This window comes from Schistocerca serialis, chromosome 8 (assembly GCF_023864345.2).
Source record: "Schistocerca serialis cubense isolate TAMUIC-IGC-003099 chromosome 8, iqSchSeri2.2, whole genome shotgun sequence".
Classification (NCBI taxonomy): domain Eukaryota; kingdom Metazoa; phylum Arthropoda; class Insecta; order Orthoptera; family Acrididae; genus Schistocerca; species Schistocerca serialis.
In genome coordinates this window covers 317,647,430-317,670,839 of record NC_064645.1, presented here as the reverse complement: position 1 = coordinate 317,670,839, position 23,410 = coordinate 317,647,430, and the positions used below count along the sequence as shown (strand labels likewise).

General features: G+C 43.2%; 1 protein-coding gene across 2 annotated transcripts in view; it reads left to right on the top strand.

Moving 5' to 3' along the window:
- The window catches only part of LOC126416411 (sodium-coupled monocarboxylate transporter 1-like), a 182,116-nt gene that overhangs the window by 41,864 nt on the left and 116,842 nt on the right, over positions 1–23,410 (top strand). For both annotated transcript variants that reach the window (XM_050084126.1, XM_050084127.1), the window contains exon 3: positions 14,301–14,460. In XM_050084126.1, coding sequence (XP_049940083.1) covers positions 14,301–14,460 — 160 coding nt within the window. The remainder of the gene's footprint in view (positions 1–14,300; positions 14,461–23,410) is intronic.

Sequence of the window (23,410 nt, the reverse complement as noted above, 5' to 3'; positions counted from 1 at the left end):
CCATTCGTGCACCCAGGTTCGTCGTTGAGTACACCATCGCAGGCGCTCCTGTCTGTGATGCAGCGTCAAGGGTAGCCGCAGCCACCGTCTCCGAGCTGATAGTCCATGCTGCTGCATGCGTCGTCGAACTGTTCGTGCAGATCGTTGTTGTCTTGCAAACGTCCCATCTGTTGACTCAGGGATCGAGACGTGGCTGCACGATACGTTACAGCTATGCGGATAAGATGTCTGTTATCTCGACTGCTATTGATACGAGGCCGGTAGGACACAGCACGGCGATCCGTATTACCCTCCGGAACCCACCCATTCCATATTCTGCTAACAGTCATTGGATGTCGAGCAACGCGAGCAGAAATGTCGCGATACGATAAACCGCAATCGCGATAGGCTACAACCCGACCTTTATCAAAGCCGGAAACGTGATGGTACGCATTTCTCCTCCTTACACGAGGCATCACAGCAACGTTTCACCAGGCAACGCCGGTCAACTGCTGTTTGTGTATGAGAAATCGGTTGGAAACTTTCCTCATGTCCGCAGGTTGTAGGTGTCGCCACCGGCGCCAATCTTGTGTGAATGCTCTGAAAAGCTAATCATTTGCATATCACAGCATCTTCTTCCTGTCGGTTAAATTTCGCGTCTGTAGCACGTCGTCTTCGTGGTGTAGCAATTTTAATGGTCAGTAGTGTATATCTACGAGGAGCGTTCAATAAGTAATGCAACAAATTTTTTTCTCGATCTATTTCGGATCAGAAAGTGGGGAATTTGTTGTGCGACATCATGAAATATTACCACTTCGGCCACTGTAATTTCATTAAGTTCCGGAGGGTGGCAGCCTTATACGTAGCCTTCAAAATGTCGTCTGCAACAGAGGTGCGTTCCAACCAAAGAACTGTCACTGAGTTTCTTTCGTCGCATAACTAGAACATCGCAGATATTCATAGACACTGGCAGAATATCTGCGGAGATCTGGCAGTGAACTTAAACATTGTGAGTTGAAACTTATTGTCAAATTAAAACTGTGTACCGGACCGAGACTCGAACTCGGAACCTTTCGCAGGCAAGTGCTCTGCCATCTGAGCTACCCAAGCACGACTCACGACAGGTCGTCACAGCTTCAGTTCCACCATTACCTGGTCTCCTACATTCCAAACATTACGGAAGCTCTCCTGCAGACCTTCCAGAACTGGGGGATGTTTGCAGGATGATATTTTCACTCTGCAGCCGGGTGTGCGCTGATATGCCTGACACATTTCAGCGCACACTCCGCTGCAGAATGCAAATTTCATTCTGGAAACGTAGTGCGTTGTTGGGCGAGGCGTCTGTCATCATCGCAACAGGGTCAAGCAAACCTGTTCGATCTCCCGCAAGGCGGCCAGCCGCACACAGCTCTGGCTCGCCCAGTGTTGGAACGCTTGGACACTGCCATTTGAGGTCAAATACCTCGTTGTTCAGCTGGGAGTCTTCGTTGGTAGTGCTGACACACTCGTCCACCAACTGGGGAGTTCAAAGGTGTGTGCCCACTGGATTCTCCGCAGCATAACATAAGACTGTAAAGAGAAACGAAGGACCATCTGCGCAAGGTTTCTTGCGCGTTACTAGGATGATCACGATAACTGTTTGTCAAACATCGTCACAGGTGATGAAAAATGGATTGTGCTACCCTCAGAAAATCTAAGAAATGGCTTCAGCGAGTTAGTCGACACAAAAATGTAAACGAACTTCCCCCTCTCCATGATAACGCAAGGCTTACACAAGCCTGCCCACCCGAGAGCAGCACACAAAACTTCGTTGGACTGTTCTGCTTCTTCATCCACCCTACAGCCCAGATCTCACACCTTCCGACTTCCATCTTTTTAGCCCAATGACGGATGCATTCTACAGGAAGCAGTACGTGGGTGTAGGGGAGGTTGTTGATGCAGCAAGACACTGGCTCCGACCTCAGCCAGTAGAGTAGTATCATACAGAAATACAGGCCCTTCCAGTAAGATGGTGTACGGCTGTCTCATTGAGTGGAGATTATGTTGAAAAACTGGATTTTGTAGTCTCGTGTACTGGACTCCAGTAAGACAAACGTGCTTCCAGGTAAAAAGTGTTGCATGACTTATTGAACGCTTCTCAGACATTTACAGCTAGATGATAACTTTGCAGCTCGCACTTAGTTGTTGGGAAGAGGCCGCATAGGACAACTTTCAAACTACACTACCGCCCATTAAAATTGCTACACCACAAAGATGACGTGTTACAGATGCGAAATTTAACTGACAGGAAGAAGATGCTGTGATATGCAAATGATTAGCTTTTCAGAGCATTCACACAAGGTTGGCGCCGGTGGCGACACCTACAACGTGCTAACATAAGGAAAGTTACCAACCGATTTCTCGTACACAAACAGCAGTTGACCAACGTTGCCTGGTGAAACGTTGTTGTGATGCCTCGTGTAAGGAGGAGAAATACGTACCATCACGTTTCCAACTTTGATAAAGGTCGGATTGTAGCCTATCGCGACTGCGGTTTATCGTATCGCGACATTGCTGCTCGCGTTGGTCGAGATCCAATACGCAACGCCGTGCTGGATCCCAACGGCCACGTATCACTAGCAGTCGAGATGACAGGCATCTTATCCGTATGGCTGTAACGGATCGTGCAGCAACGTCTCGATCCCTGAGTCAACAGGTGGGGACGTTTGCAAGACAACAACCATCTACCATCTGCACGAACAGTTCGACGACGTTTGCAGCAGCATGGTCTATCAGCTCGGAGACGATGGCTGTGGTTACCCTTGACGCTGCATCACAGACAGGAGCGCCTGCGATGGTGTATTCAACGACGAACCTGAGTGGACGAATGGCAAAACGTCATTTTTTTGGACGAATCCAGGTTCTGTTTACAGCATCATGATGGTCGCATTCGCGTTTGGCGACATCGCGGTGAACGCACATTGGAAAGTGTGTATTCGTCATCGCCATACTGGCGTATCACCCGGCGTGATGGTATGGGGTGCCATTGGTTACACGTCTCGGTCTCCTCTTGTCTCCATTGAAGGCACTTTGATCAGTGAACGTTACATTTCAGATGTGTTACGACCCGTGGCTCTAGCCTTCTTTCGATCCCTTCGAAGCCCTACATTTCAGCAGGATAATGCACGACCGCATGTTGCAGGTCCCGTACGGGCCTTTCTGGATACTGAAAATGTTCGACTGCTGTCCTGGCCAGCACATTATCCAGATCTCTCACCAATTGAAAACGTCTGGACAATGGTGGCCGAGCAACTGGCTCGTCACAATACGCCAGTCACTGCTCTTGATGAACTGTGGTGTGATGTTGAAGCTGCATGGACAGCTGTACCTGTACACGCCATCCAAGCTCTGTTTGACTCAATGCCCAGGCGTATCAAGGCCGTTATTGCGGCCAGAGGTGGTTGTTCAGGGTACTGATTTCTCAGGATCTGTGCACCCAAATTGCGTGAATATGTAACCACATGTCAGACCTAGTATAATATATTTGTTCAATGAATACCTGTTTATCATTTGCATTTCTTCTTGGTGTAGCAATTTTAATGGCCAGTAGTGTACGTCCGTACAGTGCTTGGGGAAAACGAACTCCTGAAATTTTCCGTGTTAGTCCCGATTTCCTTGATCATGATAGTCATTCCTCCCTATGTAGGTGGCAGTCGACAAAATATTTTAGAATTCATAGGAGAAAGTTTTCCTTTTTATTTTTACATCTTCTGTCTTGCCAATAAAACGCAGTACTTGTTTCGCCCAACCCACATTTTCTGAGCGATGGTTGCAGTTCAAACGGAAGTCCGCTTGCTTAGCTGAGCGGTAACGTGCTTGCCTCCCATGCAGCAGGCCGGGATTAGTTTCCCGGCCGGGTCGGAGATTTTTGCGTTCGTGGACTGTGTGTTGTGTTGTCCTCATCATCATTTCATCCTCATCATCGACACCCAAGTCGTCCAAAGTGGCATCGACTGAAATAATACTTGCACTTGGCGGCTGAACCCGAATGGGAGCTCCCGGCCAACAAAGCCATACGATCATTTCATTTCGAGTTCAAGTGCTTCGTTTTTGTAACCGCCAGATATTTAGCTAAACCGGCACTCTTTAAGTTTTTGTGATTAATCGTGTAACTTAAAGTTCACAGAACTTTTTTAGTACTCGTGTGAAGGACCTCACACTTCTTATTCTTCAGGATCAACTCTCATTTTTCACAGTTAGCAGGTCTTTTCTAAATCATTTCGTAATTTAATCCTTTGATGACTTCCCTCAGCTGTAAAAGATAGCATCATTTGTAAGAAAAATCTTAGAGGACTTCTCAGATTGTTACCTAAATCGTTAATATAGGTTGTGAACAGGAGAGAGCCTATTGCACTTCCCCGTTGAACTACAGACATAGCCTTCGATTCGCTAGATGATTTCCTGTCAACTACTAAGCGCTGTAGAGCTCGAAATACTATCCGTACTATTGTTGTACACTTGATAAACATGTGGGAAAGCTTGGTAACCAATGAACGGTGTGTCCAAAGAGATGACCTTCACTTGTAAATCAAAATAATTTCGAAACTTTGAAATAACTGAAGCGATTTACATTAACTGCTTAAACTAAAAGAAATGCTTGGAGTGGATAAACATTTGGAATCACCAAAAACACAACACATTACTATGCCCATTACGGTTGAAACCTTCCCGTCTCCTCTATATCTCTTTTTTGTTGCACAACCTTCCCTTTTACAATAATCTATGAAACTTTTCCTTAGGATTTCTATCTCTTGCTTAATAACAACAAACGAAATCTTCCCTTTGAAATTAATTCTCTTTCTCAATCTTCGCATACAAATTTAAATGCTGCTTATTAAAAGTTATTTTCTGATTATTTCGACGGAACATAGAATGTGTCGTCGTCGTGGTCCTCAGTCGTTACCTGCAATAACCGAAAACTGTTCCTTACCTTTTTTACTGTTACTGGATCGCCATCTCACTGATACATCGAACTGCGACATGAATATACTTACTCTATTTTACTATACTCTATTAGCTGCTGGTGGGCTTTCATAATAAGTGGCTGTATTTATTACCAAAGCTGAGGTTATTCTTTAATAGGAAAGCTGACGTTATTCTTTAATTAATTGACTGAAGTTACGTAACTCATAGTTAAACTTTTTTTCTTGACAACAATAAAATTTTGCAAAGTTTTGCATTGATGGTTTTTGGGATGGATCATAATCAGTAATGCAATATTTCTGGCAAAAATTTATTACATTCTGAAAACGTTTCTTCTGGTTTCTGCTGGTAATGAAGTAATTTTACAAACGTTCAAATGGGACTTACTTTTTACAGTAATCTTACAACTAGCATTGCGCAAACATACCTTCAGTAACTTCCTGGCAGATTAAAACTGTGTGCCCGACCGAGACTCGAACTCGGGACCCTTGCCTTTCGCGGGCAAGTGCTCTACCATCTGAGCTACCGAAGCACGAATCCCGCCCGGTCTCACAATTGTACTTCTGCCAGTATCTCGTCTCCTACCTTCCAAACTTTACAGAAGCTCTCCTGCAGAGTGAAAATCTCATTCTGGAAACATCCCCCAGGCTGTGGCTAAGCCATGTCTCCGCAATATCCTTTCTTTCAGGAGTGCTAGTCCTGTTAGGTTCGCAGGAGAGCTTCTGTAAAGTTTGGAAGGTAGGAGACGAGATACTGGCAGAAGTAAAGCTGAGAGACCGGGCGTGAGTCGTGCTTCGGTAGCTCAGATGGTAGAGCACTTGCCCGCGAAAGGCAAGGGTCCCGAGTTCGAGTCTCGGTCGGGCACACAGTTTTAATTTGCCAGGAAGTTTCATATCAGCGCACACTCCGCTGCAGAGTGAAAATCTCATTCTGGATACCTTCAGTAGTCTTAAGTTGCGCAAAGAAAATAATTCAATAATATTAGTTCCTCTAATGATAATAATTAGCTAATGTCTCTCTACATCCGTTTATAATCTCTTGTAAATCATAGCTGGTGGCTGGCAAGCACACTGCTCCTCTCAACGTCTCGCTTCAGACCTGCTACCAACTCGCTTCACATCTCGCTTACTACTGACTTCCTACGAACGCTAAAGTGCGGTCTCTCCTGCCAACAATGCTTTCTGGTGCAGACAATGCCTGCTACCATTACAAAATGTATCAATGCGCGGTCTTTCCCGCTCTTTTCTTAAAATGTATCCATACGCGGTCTCTCCCGCCCTTTTTAAAATTATATCAATGTGCGGTCTCTCTTGCCAACAATACTTTGGTGAAGACATTCCCTGCTACCACAATTATTTCCAACATGACAAATATTAATTATTGCTACTTAATCCTATTAATAAAATATAAACATCTTTCATAAATTGTGGATTGACAATAGACAATTGAAATACACACGTCTTACACGGTGCAAGGAAACCTTTAGCATTCAAAACAACTTCAGTCGTCTCGGATTTGCCAAGTACAGGTCCTGTACGGTTTTCAAGAGAATCTTACACCATTCTTCCTGCAAAATGATGACAAGTTCAGATAACGATGATTGAGGTGGATAGCGATCACGCACTGTTCTTTGCAAGTAGACCACAAATATTCAATATGGCGGCGATATGGTGACTTTGGTGGCCAGAGGAGATGAAACAATTCATCCTCGTGTTCACAAAACCACTCCTTGACGATGCGAGCTGTCTCAGCAGGGGCCTCGTCTTGGAACACAGCACCAGTATCGAGGAACAACTACTGTACCATGGGATGGACTTGATTGGCCAAAATGGTCACGTAATTCTCGGCAGTAATACTACCTTGATAGTCCCCATGATGCCAGAAAAATAAAACGATGTGGCTGGCCAAATCATCATCGATACTTCGGCATGTTTGACTCTTCGAACGTTAACTCGGACAGAAGTTGCAGCTGGCCGCTGTGGCCAAGCGGTTCTAGGCGCTTCAGTCCAGAACCGCGCTGTTGCTACGGTCGCTGGTTCGAATCCTGCCTCGGACATGGATGTGTTTGATGTCCGTAGGTTAGTTAGGTTTAAGTAGTTCTACGTCTGATGACTTCAGAATTTAAGTCCCATAGTGCTTAGAACCATTTTCACAGAAGTTTCAAACAGTGTGCAACAATACTCACCCGATCAAATTACTTCCTCGCCTCTCTCCATAGTCAAGGTTCTATAGCTTCGGCTCTACGTTTTCCTGTTTTGGGCATTTGCATCACTGATGAGTGATTTTCGAATTCCAGCTCGGTCTGCAGTTCCATGCTTATGGGGCTCCCATCGTGTTGTTTTAGTGCTGACAGCATTCACGAGTGCGACCTTTAGTTATGTATCTTATTTTTCGTCACGATCTTCTTTAATGCCCGGCTGTCACATTCACTCGACACTCTATTTCGTCCGCGTTGTGACTTAGAGGATGATGTTTTTCCCCTTTCTTTGTGTGACGTATAAATCTTCGATACAGTACTCCTTGAAACACTATACGCTTCGACTATCTTTGTTACGGAAGCACCCACCAAAGGAGCACCAACAATTTTCCCACGTTCAAATTCATTTAACTCCGACGTAATCCTCCAACAGCTCGTCAGGACACATTTCTGACCACGTATTGAGGCCACTGCACTGGTGCTGTTTATGATCAAATTGAAAAGAGCAACCTGCAGGCTCGGCTAGCATCTGCATTTACGTCCAAGCATGCATTTCTCGCGGTGTTTCCATGTTTTTGTCCAACCCCTGCATGAATTATAAGAGGCGAAGGCCATGAAGTCCAGAATCGATATGCCAATCGCCTGGATCATTCCACCAATGCACGAGGTTGAAGATATCCGTTTGGTAAAACATCATGTCCTGCTGCGTGAAGAGGTCCGTAACTACCTGCTACACATCCTCGTCCGTCAGGAATCGTCGACCGTTCAAGAGCTTCTTTGACGAGACAAAAGGCGTGATAATCACGTGCAGAGGAATCAGAACTATAGGGCGGGTGCTCGAGTGTCACCCACTTGGACTGTTGTGACTTCTGCGTTACGGCATTTGCGTTATCACGAAGCAGCAGCACCCCTTGTCGCAGTTCTCCTGGACGGTGGTTTTCGGCAGACGTGCTGCCCCGCACACAATCTTCATTCTCCAATGAATGTTTAACTGTGGCCGAGCGGTTCTAGGCGCTACATTCGGGAACCGGGCGACCGCTACGTCGCAAGTTCGAATCCTGCCTCGGGCATGGATTTGTATGATGTCCTTAGGTTAGTTAGGTTTAAGTAGTTCTACGTTCTAGGGGACTGATGACCTCCGAAGTTTAAGTCCCATAGCGGTCAGTGCCATTTGAACCATTTGAATGTGTAACGGCGCCTGCCCTTTGGCAGCCAAGAAAAGAATAACAATACATTGGTCCTGTTTGGACGCATTCGGTAATGACGTCACCGTAGTTCACGTTTCCGTATATATCACACGCCATTCGGAAAGACACGGATGCTTCACTAACCCTTTACCTACATGTCAGTCCTTGTATAAACTCTTCAGAGTCGCGCTACGTTGCGTATATGCTGCAGCAACACCCTCAATTCAAAACTTTTTGATCGCCTCCTATAAATGTAACTGAATACAGCCGTTTTTTCGGAAAGCCCAAGTGAAAACGCATGTGATTAAATTATTTACCAACAAAAGTTAGCCTTCGCTAACTCAATTGAAATAATGAATCTTAGAAAGAAATGATTAGTTAGTACTGCAGGGGGAAAAAGCGGAACTTAGGATGTGCAAAGATTATGAAATTTTAAAGTAATACAATCGCCTTATTTTTAGACGCTCTTTCGTGCAGTGCACATGTTTATGAAACAGCTCTAAAACTGACGTACAGTGTGCAAGAACTGTGTTCACAATAAAATAGATTTTCTCTCAACACTTACTGAGAGTTGGTCTGTAGCGTGTGGTGTTTGTACTGCCGCATTTATCACCAGTCTGAAATAGGAGTACTAAACAAAAAGACTAAGGAACACGTAATATGTAAAAATATTTCTAGCATAGTGGAATCTGTAAGATATCTATGTGGAATGTCTCTTGCAGCGGTCTCTCCGCGATATTATCAGAAATTTTATAAATTATATTACTCAGTACATATCTCGAAATATCTCTTCTTATCTTACCGATTCCTAAACTTTAATATACGATGATTATCAATGCAAAGTAGTTTCAAGCCCTATTATTCCTTGGAGCGTCCATTTACTCCATGGAATAGCTTCTCTGCTATCTATGTTTTTCTTATGAAAGAATGAAGGAGTGTCTTGCCGATTAGCCGTGAAAAGAAGGAGGATGTTTATGTATGTATTGTTGAGCTAGTCGCCATCTTGATGAGATTCTGTATGAGAAGGAATTTAATACATGAACTAAACTAAAGTAAGTGTGTTCGCGTATTATTTAACTGATTATTATTGGCAGTGTCTGCTTACTACGCTGTGTTGCACGGGATCAGTGGGGAACGTCTGATTTACACTGGACGAACCTGCCGTTTTGTATGCTCAAGATATCCAGTTACTTCAAATAAATAGGCTAACACGGTCTTACCAGCAGATCTCCGGTCTTCCCCATGTGATCACCGAAAGTTAATAATTATTACAAATGTTTTCAGGAGATCGACTGACAATTTTCGTCGCACCGAGACTTCGAAATTGCTTCACTGACTTATGGAATTTAAGTTAAGCTCAATTTAATCAGGATAGAACAGTATTGAACTGTGTGAATGTGATAAGCCTGCTTTGTGAATGAAAATTCCCTTAACATACGCATGTTTTTACTATCCTGATCAGTGGAGCTAAATCAGGCCGGTGTGAGAGAGGTTTTTAAATTTTTTTAATACCACAAAAAAATATTAAATGTGTGTGGTGGTGCTGTTGAAGAAGGCTAGGAATCATTGTGTGGCCTGCATCCCGTAATGTTGCGTAAGCAGGTGGCTATGGAAAAAGAGAAGATTTGGAAAAAATTGGTGACATTGACACCGTATTTCTTAATAACTTGCTACATTAGAAAATCATTTACAAACTGTGCTGACGTTCCTTTAACCTCGTTATTCAAGACCCACCGAAATTCAAAGAGACCATACAAGAAGTGAATCACTTTACAGAATACACTCATATATTTATATCAGATAATCGAATAGACTTGTTACTCAAAGAGAGATGGGGGGGAGGGGGCTTCCAAAGTGTGGCGTACAGAACACCGACCCCGAGTACAGACAATTACGCACGAATTGGCCCGCCACTAACATATACAACAACAAATAGACAAACATGTAAAAACCAGATAATAAAGAAATATAAAGAAATAACAAATAATGTCACGTAAGGTCTTTATTTACTGAATTTATCTTGTCTTTTCCATTATGTTGCAGTAGGTGCTGAAAATGACCTCCCTCTGCTTCAATACAATTTTAGCGCGCCATAACATATTAATATACACATTGCACAACTCTGTCGCATCGTCTTCCAAAATTTCATTACGAATATTGCCCTTCAAATCTTCTAGCGTTATTGAGTTATTTGCGTACACTTTTCTCTTTAGACTGCCCCACACAAAACTCACGAACGGTTAGGTCCGGCTAACGCGGTGGCCACAGTCCTTTGCTAACGGTCCTTTCTTCTGTTAATCTTTCAAGATTTCATGAGATTTACTCGAGTGAAGTGTGACAGGCCGCTTCATCCTGTTCAAAGACAACATACGTATCGGGTATCAACGGTGCGTAAAATTCCTCAACGATTCGCATAAAGACAGCAGTGCTTACTGTTGTTTCAAAAAATATGGAACCCACAATCCGACTTGCTGACGCGGTGCACTACACTCTGATTTTTTCAGCGTGAAGATATTCCTCAGTAAATGAATAAGATTGTTTGTTGACCAGGCTTCATCAGGCATGTAATACTGCAGTGGATCCAACATTCCATTCTCAGCTGTTTGAAATAGCGACGTACAGTCAGTCACAAGTATTGCTTTATTTTTCTCATTCAGATATTAGACACATTGAATTTTGTAGGACTTCATCCCCATGTGGTGTAAAACATCTTGTGAAGACCTATGCGAAACGTTCAGTTGTTGCGACAATTTAGGTATCAGTTTGTTTGGACTATCGGACATCTGTGCTCGAATATTGGCGATCACAGGACTTGTACGAACGAATGGGTCTCGATTCTATTTGGGTTTTCTACTGACCCTGTAGTACACCACTTTGTCAAAAAAATCCTGTATACTGCTCTTTACTGGTATGGAAACACTAGGAAACTTCTTTGCAAGAATGTCCCACGGTTCCTTAAATAAACCTGTAGGCACCTCCACTATTGCGATTCTTTCTTGAAGAGGATAATGATTTCTCGCTGAGATATTTATTTCACACGTCTTAATCAATCCGCAATGGCTTCGTACTGACAATACAAAATGTAATCGTAACAGCTTAGAAACAATAGATAACAACTGACAGGCAACAGTGAGCAGTCTGGTACTCGGAACAAGTTTTTCGTGCGCCATCCTGTAGTGTCTAGCATGATGGGGACAGTATATTTAGATATTCCGCCGAATGTTCTTTGTGAACGTGTTCCAGTCGTGTATCTCGAACCTGTTCACAAAGAACTCACTTCAGTTTTCAATCAGAATGCCGAGTAACGACAGGAAGTTTACCTGCTTAACCATGAAGTCAGAAAAAAGCAAGCTATTCCTTCACTAATACAGCTAATTACATTTGCAGTCCGTTGCTTAGGCCAGTATCATGTGGCAGCCGCATCAACGGACTTGCAGCAATGTGCTGTGACCTCGTGACCGAGTAGAACCAAGAACAGAATAAGGGTATGTAAGACTTACGAGTAACTGGGACCCACATCACTCGAGTGCTCAATGAATTCTCGCAACAGGCTGTCTGCTGGGAAACCTAGAAACAATAATACGCATTGACTACACACGGACTATAAGACCCCACGGACTATGAGACACACTGTAATTTTAAAGCATTTTTTTTTAAAGAAACGTCTTTCTTGGTGATTCTCATTTGATGTTTGTTCTGTGCGCAGGTGAAGTTTCGAACCGTTCTGGCAGATGGCAGAGACCTAGTACAATGTCAAAAGGGCCTCTACATACCACTTAGGTTACAAGCAGAGTGCTGTTATTGCATTTTTGTGTGCAGAAATAGAAACCGTCGTGAACATCCATAACCGTTTGTGTGCAGTGTATGGCGATGCTGCAGTTGATGGGAGTACAGTTGGGCGATGGGTAAAGAAAGTTACAGTCTCAGGAAATACAGAAAAAGGGCTCCATGGCCGGCTGCTGTGGCCGAGCGGTTCTAGGCGCTTCAGTCTGCAACCTCGTGCTGCTACGGTCGCAGGTTCGAATCCTGCCTCGGGCATGGATGTGTGTGATGTCCTTAGGTTAGTTAGGTTTAAGTAAAAAATGGTTCAAATGGCTCTGACCACTATGGGACTTAACTTGTGAGGTCATCAGTCCCCTAGAACTTAGAACTACTTAAACCTAACTAACCTAAAGACAGGACACACATCCATGCTCGACGCATGATTCGAACCTGTGACCGTAGCGGTCGCTCGGTTCCAGACTGTATCGCCTAGAACCGCTCCGCCACTCCGGCCAGCTATGTTTAGGTAGTTCTAAGTCTAGGGGACTGATGACCTCAGATGTTAAGTCCCATAGCGCTTAGAGCCATTTGAACCATTTTGAGAGCTCCATGATCAGCCACGCTCGTGACGTGAGGATGCCAATATTCGTGCCGACCGGCGTATTACAACTCGCCAATTGGCTCTACAGTTGTCGGTCAGCATTGGAAGAGCACCTGCAATGAACGAGACTCTCGGATATTCAAAGAGGTGCTCATGATGGGTTCCACGAATGCTCACTGCGGACCACAAGATGCAAAGAAACGCCGTTTCATCTGAATTGTTGGAGCGTTTTGAGACCGAGCGAGAAGCCTTTCTGTCAGAGATAGTTACGGAGGACGAATGCTGGGTGCACCACTTTGCGCCGGAAACAAAAAGGCTGTCCATGGAGTGGCTTCATCCTCATTCACCACAAAAGAAGAAATTCAAGACAACACCCTCTGTCGGAAAAGTCATGGGGACAGTCTTGTGGGATTGTGATGGCGTGGATGTGATGCCAAGACGGTCAACCATCAATTCTGAGGTATGCGTGAAGACTCTGAATAAACTCAAGAACCGTTTCCGGCTTGTTCTATCGGACAAGAATCTAGCAGAAATCTTGCTCCAAGACGGTCATGCACGCCCACACACAAGTCTGAGAACACATCGCCAAATTGCGTTCGACATCATTGCCTGATCCACCCTACGGTCCAGACCTGGCACCCTCAGACCTCCATCTCTTTGGGGCGCTTAAAGATTCTCTACGGGGAACACACTTTGAGGATGACGAGAGTGTCAATCATGCAGTGGAAACATGGCTGCGCCTACAGGACAAGAGCTTTTACCGGCCGGGAATACATGCCCTTACACAACGCTGGCGTACTGCCATAGAACGTGATGGAGACTACGTAGAAAAATAGGACATGGACAAGACATTTTGGTGTTCATTGTCACCAAATTCTAACTCTTAACAATACATATGTCTTGAAAAAAAATGTCGGATATTACTTATTGAACGACCCTCGTACTTGAGAAATATTCTAGGATGGGTCATATGAGTGTTTGATTATATAACTTCTTTATAGACTGATGGTATTTCCCTAGTATTCTACAACAATAAACCAACGTCTGTCTACTGTAAAAATTTTTTGTAAAAATGTTTCATGTACGACTCTGCCAATGTGATCGTTCCATTTCATATCCCTACAGATTATGACATCCATGCATTTGTGTGATTTAACAGATATCGCCTGTGACTGAGCCGGCCGCGGTGGTCTAGCGGTTGAGGCGCTCAGTCCGGAACCGCGCGACTACTACGGTCGCAGGTTCGAATCCTGCCTCGGGCATGGGTGTGTGTGATGTCCTTAGGTTAGTTAGGTTTAAGTAGTTCTAAGTTCTAGGGGACTCATGACCACACATGTTAAGTCCCATAGTGCTCAGAGCCATTTGAACCATTTGAGCCTGCGACTGAAACAGTCTGTTATGTTAATTAGAAACCACTTTTATCTTGTAGATTTATCGATTTGATGTGAATTCAGAGACATCAATCGAAATTGACGAAAAGAGCGGAGAAGCCAGCAGAATTATATCACAGACTCTTGCTTTTCGCGAATAGACCTTGTAATGTCTAAGTACTATTACGAGTGACTGTGCTCAGCCCAGTTAAGATGATTGAGGGCTGTGTTTGCGCCCACAGCTTCATATCCGGCATCACGCTCCTGGGCATGGCCACGGAGGCGTACCTGTACGGCGCCGAGTACGGCTACATCGCCATCGGTGTGCTAGTCAGCGCCATCATTAATGCGGTCGCCTTCCTGCCCGTCTTCTACGATCTGCAGATCACCTCCACGTACGAGGTATGTTCGTAAATATCTCTCTTAGAGGTCCGACATAGTTTTACTGACTGAATCGAGTGTCATGGTAATGGTCATAAATTAAGGATGATTTCAGAATGTGGTGCCACACAACGTGGCACTACACAAAACTGGAGCTAATAGCATTGTCACATAGGGAACACTCACGACACAGATCTCTAAGTCCACGGTATTGGTGTTGAGAAAACCGTCCCGAAACACATGTGCTACAAAACGCCACTGCTTCCTACGCATGCACTCCAACATCAATGTGGGATATGATCACCATGCACACATACACAGGCAGCACAACGGGTTGGCATACTCTGGATTAGATGGTCGAGCAGCTGCTGGGGTATAGCCTTCCATTCTTGCACCAGTACCTGTCGGAGCTCCTGAATTGTCCAAGGGATTTGAGGACGTGCAGAGATACGTCGACCTAGAGCATCCCAGACGTGCTCTGGAGAACAGGTCACTCCATTCGCCTGATATCTTCTGTTTCAAGGTACTCCTCCACGATGGCACCTCGGTGGGGCCGTGCGTTGTAATCCATCAGGAGGAAGGTGGGACCCACTGCACCGCTGAAAAGGCGGACATACTGGTTGCTAATGACATCCCGGTACACCTGACGTGTTACAGTTCCTCTGTCAAAGGCATGCAGGGTTGTACGTGCACCAGTCATAGTCCCACCCCACACCATCAAACCACGACCTCCATACAGGTTCCTTTCAAAGAAACTGTTGGTATCTGGTTCATGCCAGATGAAAACCCGGCGAGAATCACTGTTCAGATTATACCTGGACTCGTCCGTGAACATAGCCTGGGACCAAAGTTCCAGTGACCATGTACTGTGTTCTTGACACTAGGCTCTACGGGCTCTCCTGTGACCAGGGGTCAGTGGAATGCACCTTGCAGCTGTCCGGGAGAATAAACCATGTCTGTCCAGTCGTCTGTAGACTGTGTGTCTGGAGACAACTGTTCCAGTGGCTGCGGTAAGGTCCCGAGCAAGGCTACCTGCAGTACTCTGTAGCCGCCTGCTGGCACTGATGGTGAGATATCGGTGTTCTTGTGGTATTTTACACTGTGGACGTCCCGTACTGTAGCGCCTGGACACGTTTCCTGTCTGCTGGAATCGTTGCCATAATCTTGAGATCACACTTTGTGGTACACAGAGGGCCCGTGCTACGACCTGCTGTGTTTGACCAGCCTACAATCGCCCTAGTATTCTAGCCCTCATAATGTCAACAATATGTGTTCTTTGAGCCATTTTCAACACACAGTCACCATTAGCACGTCTGGAAACGTCTGCACACTTACTCGCTGCACTGTACTCTGACATGCACCAACACACCTCTGCGTATGTGGACTGCTGCCAGCGCCACCGTGCGACGACCGCAGGTTAAATGCACCGCATGGTCATACCCCGAGGTGATTTAAACCCGCAATCCGCCCACGAGAGCATTGTTTCACCATGTATCAGCAGTATCCTTAATTTATGAGCATGAGTGTAGGTAAAATTCGACTGCTAGAATTTGACGACACACACTGTTCTGTCACATTAATGTGACCAGCTGTCAGTAGTCTGAATAACCACCTTTTGTAGCACGGACAGCTGTGACACCTGCAGGAAGAAAGTCATTGAGGCTCTGGAAGGAACCGACAGTTAAGTGGAGCCATGCCGACTGCGGTTCGGAGACCGTTTGCGCTACGTGTTTCGGTGGAGTACAGCCCTACGAAGGTGATCGAACGAATTCTCTATTGGCTTTAAATACGGGAAATTTGGTGTCTGGGAAGAACGGTAGATTCATTCTGGTGCTCTTAGAACCACACACGTACAATGCAAGCTGTGTGACACGTTGCATTGTCCTGCTGGTAGATTCCATCATGCTGAGGAAAAAAAAAACCTGCATGTAGGGGTAGACATGGTCCCGAACGATAGATGTGTACTTTTGTCGATCCACTGTGCCTTTCACAATGATAAAAAGACTCTAAAGTCCATAACACTGCCTCCTCCTGCCTGGACCTTTCCAGCGATTGTAACAGGGTCTTTGCTTTCAGGAGTTTCACCCCGTACACACCAACGGCCATGTGACCAATGGAACACAAAATGTGATCTCAACAGGCCATATGTCACCACTCAGTGGACATCTGTTTGCGATACTGGCGTGCAAATTCCACCCTCCATCTCTGACGAACAGCAGTCAGCATGGGTGCCTGAGTAAGCGCCTACTGCGCGGGCCCATGTGCAGCAACGTTCACTTAACGATCGTTGAGGAGGCAATGTTGTAGCCCATTGGTTTATCAGGGTTGTCAATCGCACAACAGTAGCTTATCTATTCTCCTGTACACATCTTCGAAGCCGTCATTCATCCCTGTGATGTGTGGCCTGTGGTGCTCCACAGTTTCCTCAAATCCGGTTTTGGAAAGCGCCATTTTGCCACGCGCCGTATACTTTAATCACAGCAACACACGAATAGTTTAGAAAATTAGCTATTTCAGAAATGTGGCATTTGGCTGCGATCATTACCATTGTGGCGCACGGTCAATCAATGGACATCTACAGTTAAGTGGGCCTCAGGCCCTTGATGAAGAGTTCCAGAGGCATGCCGATGAGTGCTCGGCATCCTGTGTGGCAATTGATGAAGATTATTTATTTTTATCAAATACGTTACAGGAGTTTTAGCAACGTACTTGGATCCAACTGAATCTGGTAAGCTTGAACTTCTAAGACTTCAGTTATACATGAATGATTCGCTAAAGACCCATTACGGCTTATGGCTGGGCTTTGGGTAAATGAAATAAAAGTAACAGTGCCTTTGATATATGTGCCTTTTTTAATATGGTGCTAATCTTATTTTAGATAAGCTGTTTTAACGTCTTATTCTCCAGAAGCCTGTAGTTTTGTTTAGGGCCACAGGACCACTCCCCCTTTGGTACGATTTTTTTCCCGGGTATTTACCTTTTAATATACATAACGATACACATGTAACATGCTGGATATTGTTTCGGCTGTATTATTTTTGGCACAATTTCTCATTTTTATCGGTAATCCGTTTGGTGTAATCATGTATATTATTTGTGCAACTCCGCTCTCTTAATGTGAGAACAGAAAGAAAGCTGATAGTCTTCGTGCCAACTCACTGCACTGTCCAGAGCAACTATCCGTGCCTGCGGGTGCACACAGAGAACACTGGATAGTCTCCTAGTCAAGGTGCGACAGTGCCACTACATACAGAACGTCATGCGCGCTCCATTAGCTCTGTAATCTTTCTCTTATGATTGCACAGAAACTGTTAATCAAAAAGATTTGGTTTTTATGTTGCGTACAGCTTTAAATGTGAGCTTCATGGTGAAGTGTCTCTCGAATGGTCATACCTTTGGTGGCGTTCGCATCTAAGTAATAGTAATACATCACGTGAAATTCGAAAAAGTTTGCAATGAAAAATATGGGTCCCTATTTTTTTTGCATTTGGTGCATTTTACACCGTATGTCACTGCAAATGAAATTTAGCTAAGATAATGAATTTTTCTTTATAATTGGGAGGAGGTCTCTATCTGTTTCCAGTCTCGAGAAAATGGAATTTATGTAGCACATTGACTTACGAAAGCAAGCGTACGAGAATGAACTGCTGAACCGTTCGAGATAGCGAAACTAGACTTTTTTCAAATGATAGCACACATATGGAACAATCTTATCTGCATCGATATAGCAGAAGCTACAGTTTGTATTTAACTCTTTGAATCCAGCACTTTAATTTTTAAAAACTCGTTGATAGCTACCTAAAAAACTGCTGCTTTCAAAATAAACGTGAAATCTCTTATGTAATAGGTTTTCTGTAAGACATTTACCTGTCTGGTCTCCTGTTGCTTGTTTAATAACACACTCCATTTCTAGATTCTGCTGTAATAGGTATTACAAGATGAGTTTGCGCAATTTATACTGTGTTTCTGCAAAAAAAGTAAAATTTAATGTGGCGGTGACATAAATGTATGTGTTACTCAAAACTCATCACTGATGACACTTCTCTGAAGAAAAATGTTTAACAATTCACATGAAAGTAAATCGCTTATTCTGTAGCAATTTAAGGGGAATCCTGTAACCCAATATATGATTAATAATGAACAGCAAGGCCTTAAAGGGATTTAGAACGGAATAAAAACTTTTTCAAATTTTTCGCTTGTATCTCATTGTAAAATTTGCAATTTTCCGAATAAAATAATATATCACTCATAAACTCACATGGGAAGGATTTTATTTTAGTTTTTTAAATATAATCTACACGAGTTGAAATTGTTAAAATTTTTACTTGTATTATTTCAAGATCTAATAAGATCGGTAGTTTTTTATATAGCAGGCTTTGGATTGCTGTTTTATAAAGGTCATGTCCAGAAGAGGATGGGCACGACGTTGACGAACTTGAAACAAAGTTTGAGAGACAAGAAACTTTCTGATGGTAAAACCACATGAGACAAGCTGACAGACAAAATGATTGACGAACTACAGCATTATTATGGAATGAACGTTAGAAATAATACTGAAGATTCGTTGAAAATGAAGCAGGCAGTATGGGCTAACTTCTTGCACAGACTGTCAACTGATGAAAAACCAGTACACTACCTTTGCCCTCCTGGAACTGGTACATGGTGCAATTACCGCAATGCCCAGTGCTCAAACAGTCATACAGCCATAAACATTCCTTCCCAGCAGCAGTCATGGATTCATAAAACTTATTTATAGAGACCTGACAAATCCTGAATTATTGAATAAGTGTCTGCATGGTTAGACTCAAAATCCCAATGAATCGTTCAATAATCTTATATGAACTCGCTTACCAAAAAAGTTTCTGTTGGAATGAAGGCACTAAAGTGGGGGTCAGTGATGCTGTTATTGCTTTTAATGATGGCAACATTGGTAGGGTGAAAGTGACAAGCATATGAGAATTAATTCTGGTGTAAACTGCATTAGAGAACTTGAACCGATGGACAAGGTTCGCACTGATAAAGCAGAGTATGCAGCACAGTTGGCCACTAAGGAGTCCAGAAAGAAGACAAGACGTAAAAACTTGGAAAAAGATCAAGAGGATGATATACAGTATGAAACAGGGTGCTTCTGAGTGACTAAAAATAAAAAATTAAGCATACATTAAGTGAGTTACAGTCTTTTGAAACTTAAGAAGCCGTTTCTGAAAATTTACATTTTCTGTTGCATTTTTCCCTAAATCTCAGAAACCCCTTCGAGCAGAGTATTCAGATTTTCAGGGAGTAATAACATACATATCTTCAGTCTACTGAACTAAAGGAAGAACGTAATGTATTTTGCATGCTATCACTTGCCAAAATCTCATATCCATATCTCGAGCAGTTTAGGATATGTGAAGAATGCTATGAAATTTTAATTCTCGTATGCATTTGGTCATCAGTGAACATACTACAAAAATTCCATTTTATTGACAGTGGAGGCGGATAGAGACCTCCTCCCAAGTCGAAACAAAAATTCATTGTTCATAATTTCAGGTAACATTATTGGGAAACAGCAATCCATCAGTTAAGTAAAATTAGTTAAAAGCATTCTCGATCACACAGTCATTTATTAAAAATATGACCGGTTCCGGCCACTATTACGTAGAAGGCCATCTTCAGGTAATACACCACCCCGCTATGCTGACCCGACCTGTTCCACGTGTCATCAGTGTCAATCAGATGCAGCATTATGTGAAAATGGCCTACTACTAAAGGCTAAAACTGGTCATATTTGTAGCAAATTACCCTGCTATCACGATTATTTTTAACTAATTTATCTTAGCTATATTTCGTTCGCTGCAACATATGGTATAATATGCACCAAACGCAAAATCGTATCGACCTCCATTTTCATTGCAAATTTCTATAATATTACGCAAAGTCACACTAAAACGCGAATATCACATTAGATATTACCATTATCGAAATTTTGGTCACTTCACCATGAAGATGACATATGAAGCTAACAGGAATGTCGTGTTAATTTTTTTTTTTTTTTTTTTTTGCCGATTAGTTTCTACAAAATCGTTTGAAAAAGACTGAAGGGCGTGCGCCTCGATTCTGTCAGTACAGCGCATTGCCAACCGGCGCGTCGAAAGTGGGCAAGGAATGTCTCGTTCATTCTTTCCCGCAAGGAGGCATGGGGCTACGTCAGTCAGCGTCGCCAGCCGGCTGCCATTGTGTGCTGCCTCATTAGATAATATGGGGATATTTTCCGAGCTGCGTCCAACCACCATTGACTGGGTGTGCAGGTAGCTCTCTTTCCTTCTTTGCGCTCTCTTATGTTGTAGTACAGTAGGCTGCCAGTGTGGTTTTCGTAACTGAACAAGTAGAAGGTTGTTGTGAATGAGCTATCAAGTACTGCGCGCCGTGTTTACCACAGAGACTGTTTAGAAATTTGTTTCCATTTACAAATTCTAAAGCTTGTAAAAGGGCAATTTGAAATTATTCATATGGGTGATTATTTCTTAATTTGTGCAAAATCTCCTTTCTTAATACTTCTAGGAATAATATAAAATTTGTGACAGAATTTTATAATTTGTGGCCTATTTCGCATGCTTCCTGTGTTGTTAACATTTCATTATTGTTTCGATGTCAAACAATTTGTGGATTCATTAGTGTAAGTTCTACTCCCAACTTCTTTGCCCTGAAACTATAAGATTCACCGTAGTATTTTTGTAACGAATAGTTCTTTATAACTATTAAACTCTCATTTATTTAAAATTAAGTTGTGCAGCTGATTGAGGACGTTCTTGCCTGTACCCTTGGTTTGCGATTGTATTCTTATTTTGTTGGCATCTTTCCCTGTTTTACTACCGGCATTCTTTAGAAAATATCAACGCCACTTGTATGTTCCAACGTTATCCTTCCGTTCCATAAATTTTTTCATCATTATTGGGCTTTACAAGCCATGAAGACTCTTCGCTGGCAAATAAATGATACTAAACCACGCTTCCCTGCTCTCGCAAGTAATTCTGCAGTCCTCCACTGTATAGTAAGGTCACAGGGAAAGATGGCCCAGACACCAATTATGACAAGAGGTGGCTGGATGTGGTCGGTTGTTCTCTGCCAAAGAGGGTACACCTGCAGTAACAGATGGTTCCGGTGAGATTACAGAAACCTTCCTTACTGCTGTTTCTTTAGAATCATGGGACTTGGGAACAGCAAATAACACTGGTGAGCAAGGTGGATACAACCTCCAGTATGACAGCTTGTGGCTGCTGATCATGTGACCCACTGCTGCTGCTACTGCATTGCTAGAAGCTCTTATACCCCAATCGAATTATGAGTGGCACGGCAACGGTAGAGGAGTGTAGATGTAGCTACATCACACTCCATTACCTCAGAGCATGCAAGTCCTCTGTTGACACCGTAGAGGAGGCAGGGAATATTTGTGTTGTACTTCCAAAAAGGCTGGTAGGTATGGCGGCGTTATCAGCACGTTGCTGACTGTCCTAGAATGGGCGTCAGCCCCAGTTATCCAATGATGATGAGCTGGATCAGTAAGCCATTAAGGTTTAAATCCTGCTGCTACAGCTAACTTCACAGCAGTGGCTGCGTATGTGCATCACGCCAAATGATCTGGATCAGAGGCAATGAACAGCTTTTGTAACTGTGATTGCATCAGGCTGTAGCACTTCCTGGCAACCGGACTGGTGTCAGCCCGTGTGGTCTGGCGACACTGGTGGCTGAGTGCATCAACCTCAGTCAGAAAACAAGATAACCAGGGTTCCGTGACAATGGTTAAAGGAAAGCACGTTTAAAATATATCTGCAGTGCACCAATGTTAATCATGTCAGTAAGCCGTCATCAGCTGACCGCAGTTAACTCTGTGTATTGTACTGGAAGGCACTCTGGAGATGCAGAGCTGTTAATAGAGATATAAATTTGCACACGGCCGCCTATATGCATACGTTTTATAGACAATCGCTGGTGAGTGACGTCATTGTCACATCCTCGAACTTCTGTCAACAAGTAGAAGTGTGGTTACATCTCTATTCTAGTCCATTTTTTATGTTTGACAAAATGAAAAACAAAAGGACACTAAATTTTTGAGATAGGAGATGGATGCACTTCTCGAATTGGTCGGTGCTTATGCATGAGCTTTTGAAAATACAAGAACTGATGGCTGTAGTACAAAAGGAGAAATGTACAGAGTCTTGTGTTGGTCATTGTTTCTAAATACATAAACTGCATGGTAATTAACACATCTAATTGTCATTTTTATTAAAAGTGTGCGTCTTCTTATTTCTAAACACGTATTTCTCACAAAAATACATTTTACAGTGCAAACAAAAATCCCTAATTACCGACTTTTTAAAAAAACATTGTTAATAAAGCTCGTGTGGGTAAAAAAACTACAAACTATTTTTTTTATCTTTTTGCATTTTATGCTTCATGTAAATGCTCATACAACATGCAACTTTGTTCAGAAATTTGTGTCCACCTGGAAATGAACCAACACTCCCCATGCAATGAGCGTGTGCCCTGCCACACAACCAAGCTACTTCTCGAAAAGAATTCTACTTGATTGTAGTATATAATGCTTGGTAGAAAACATAGAAGTCGGTTTTCTCATGAATTTTTTAAGTTCCACCGACTGCTTTGGGAGAGGTATTTTTGTGATTCGAACTTCAGTTTATATATATATATATATATATATATATATATATATATATATATATATATATATATATATATATATAAGGGGTAGGGATGGATTTGAAAAAGAAGCGTACCCGCCGCAAGTACGACTTTATTCATCCAGTATTTCAGACTGAAAGCACTTACTAACTTGTAGTAAACTTAACGAATATTTTTTTCTCTCGCTGAGAGCTTCTACAAAATGATGAAACAAAAAAGATTGGTTTGTTGGTTTAGAGGGATTCCACAGCTATTTTTAAATTTCATGATTTTATTCAACTGCACTCAC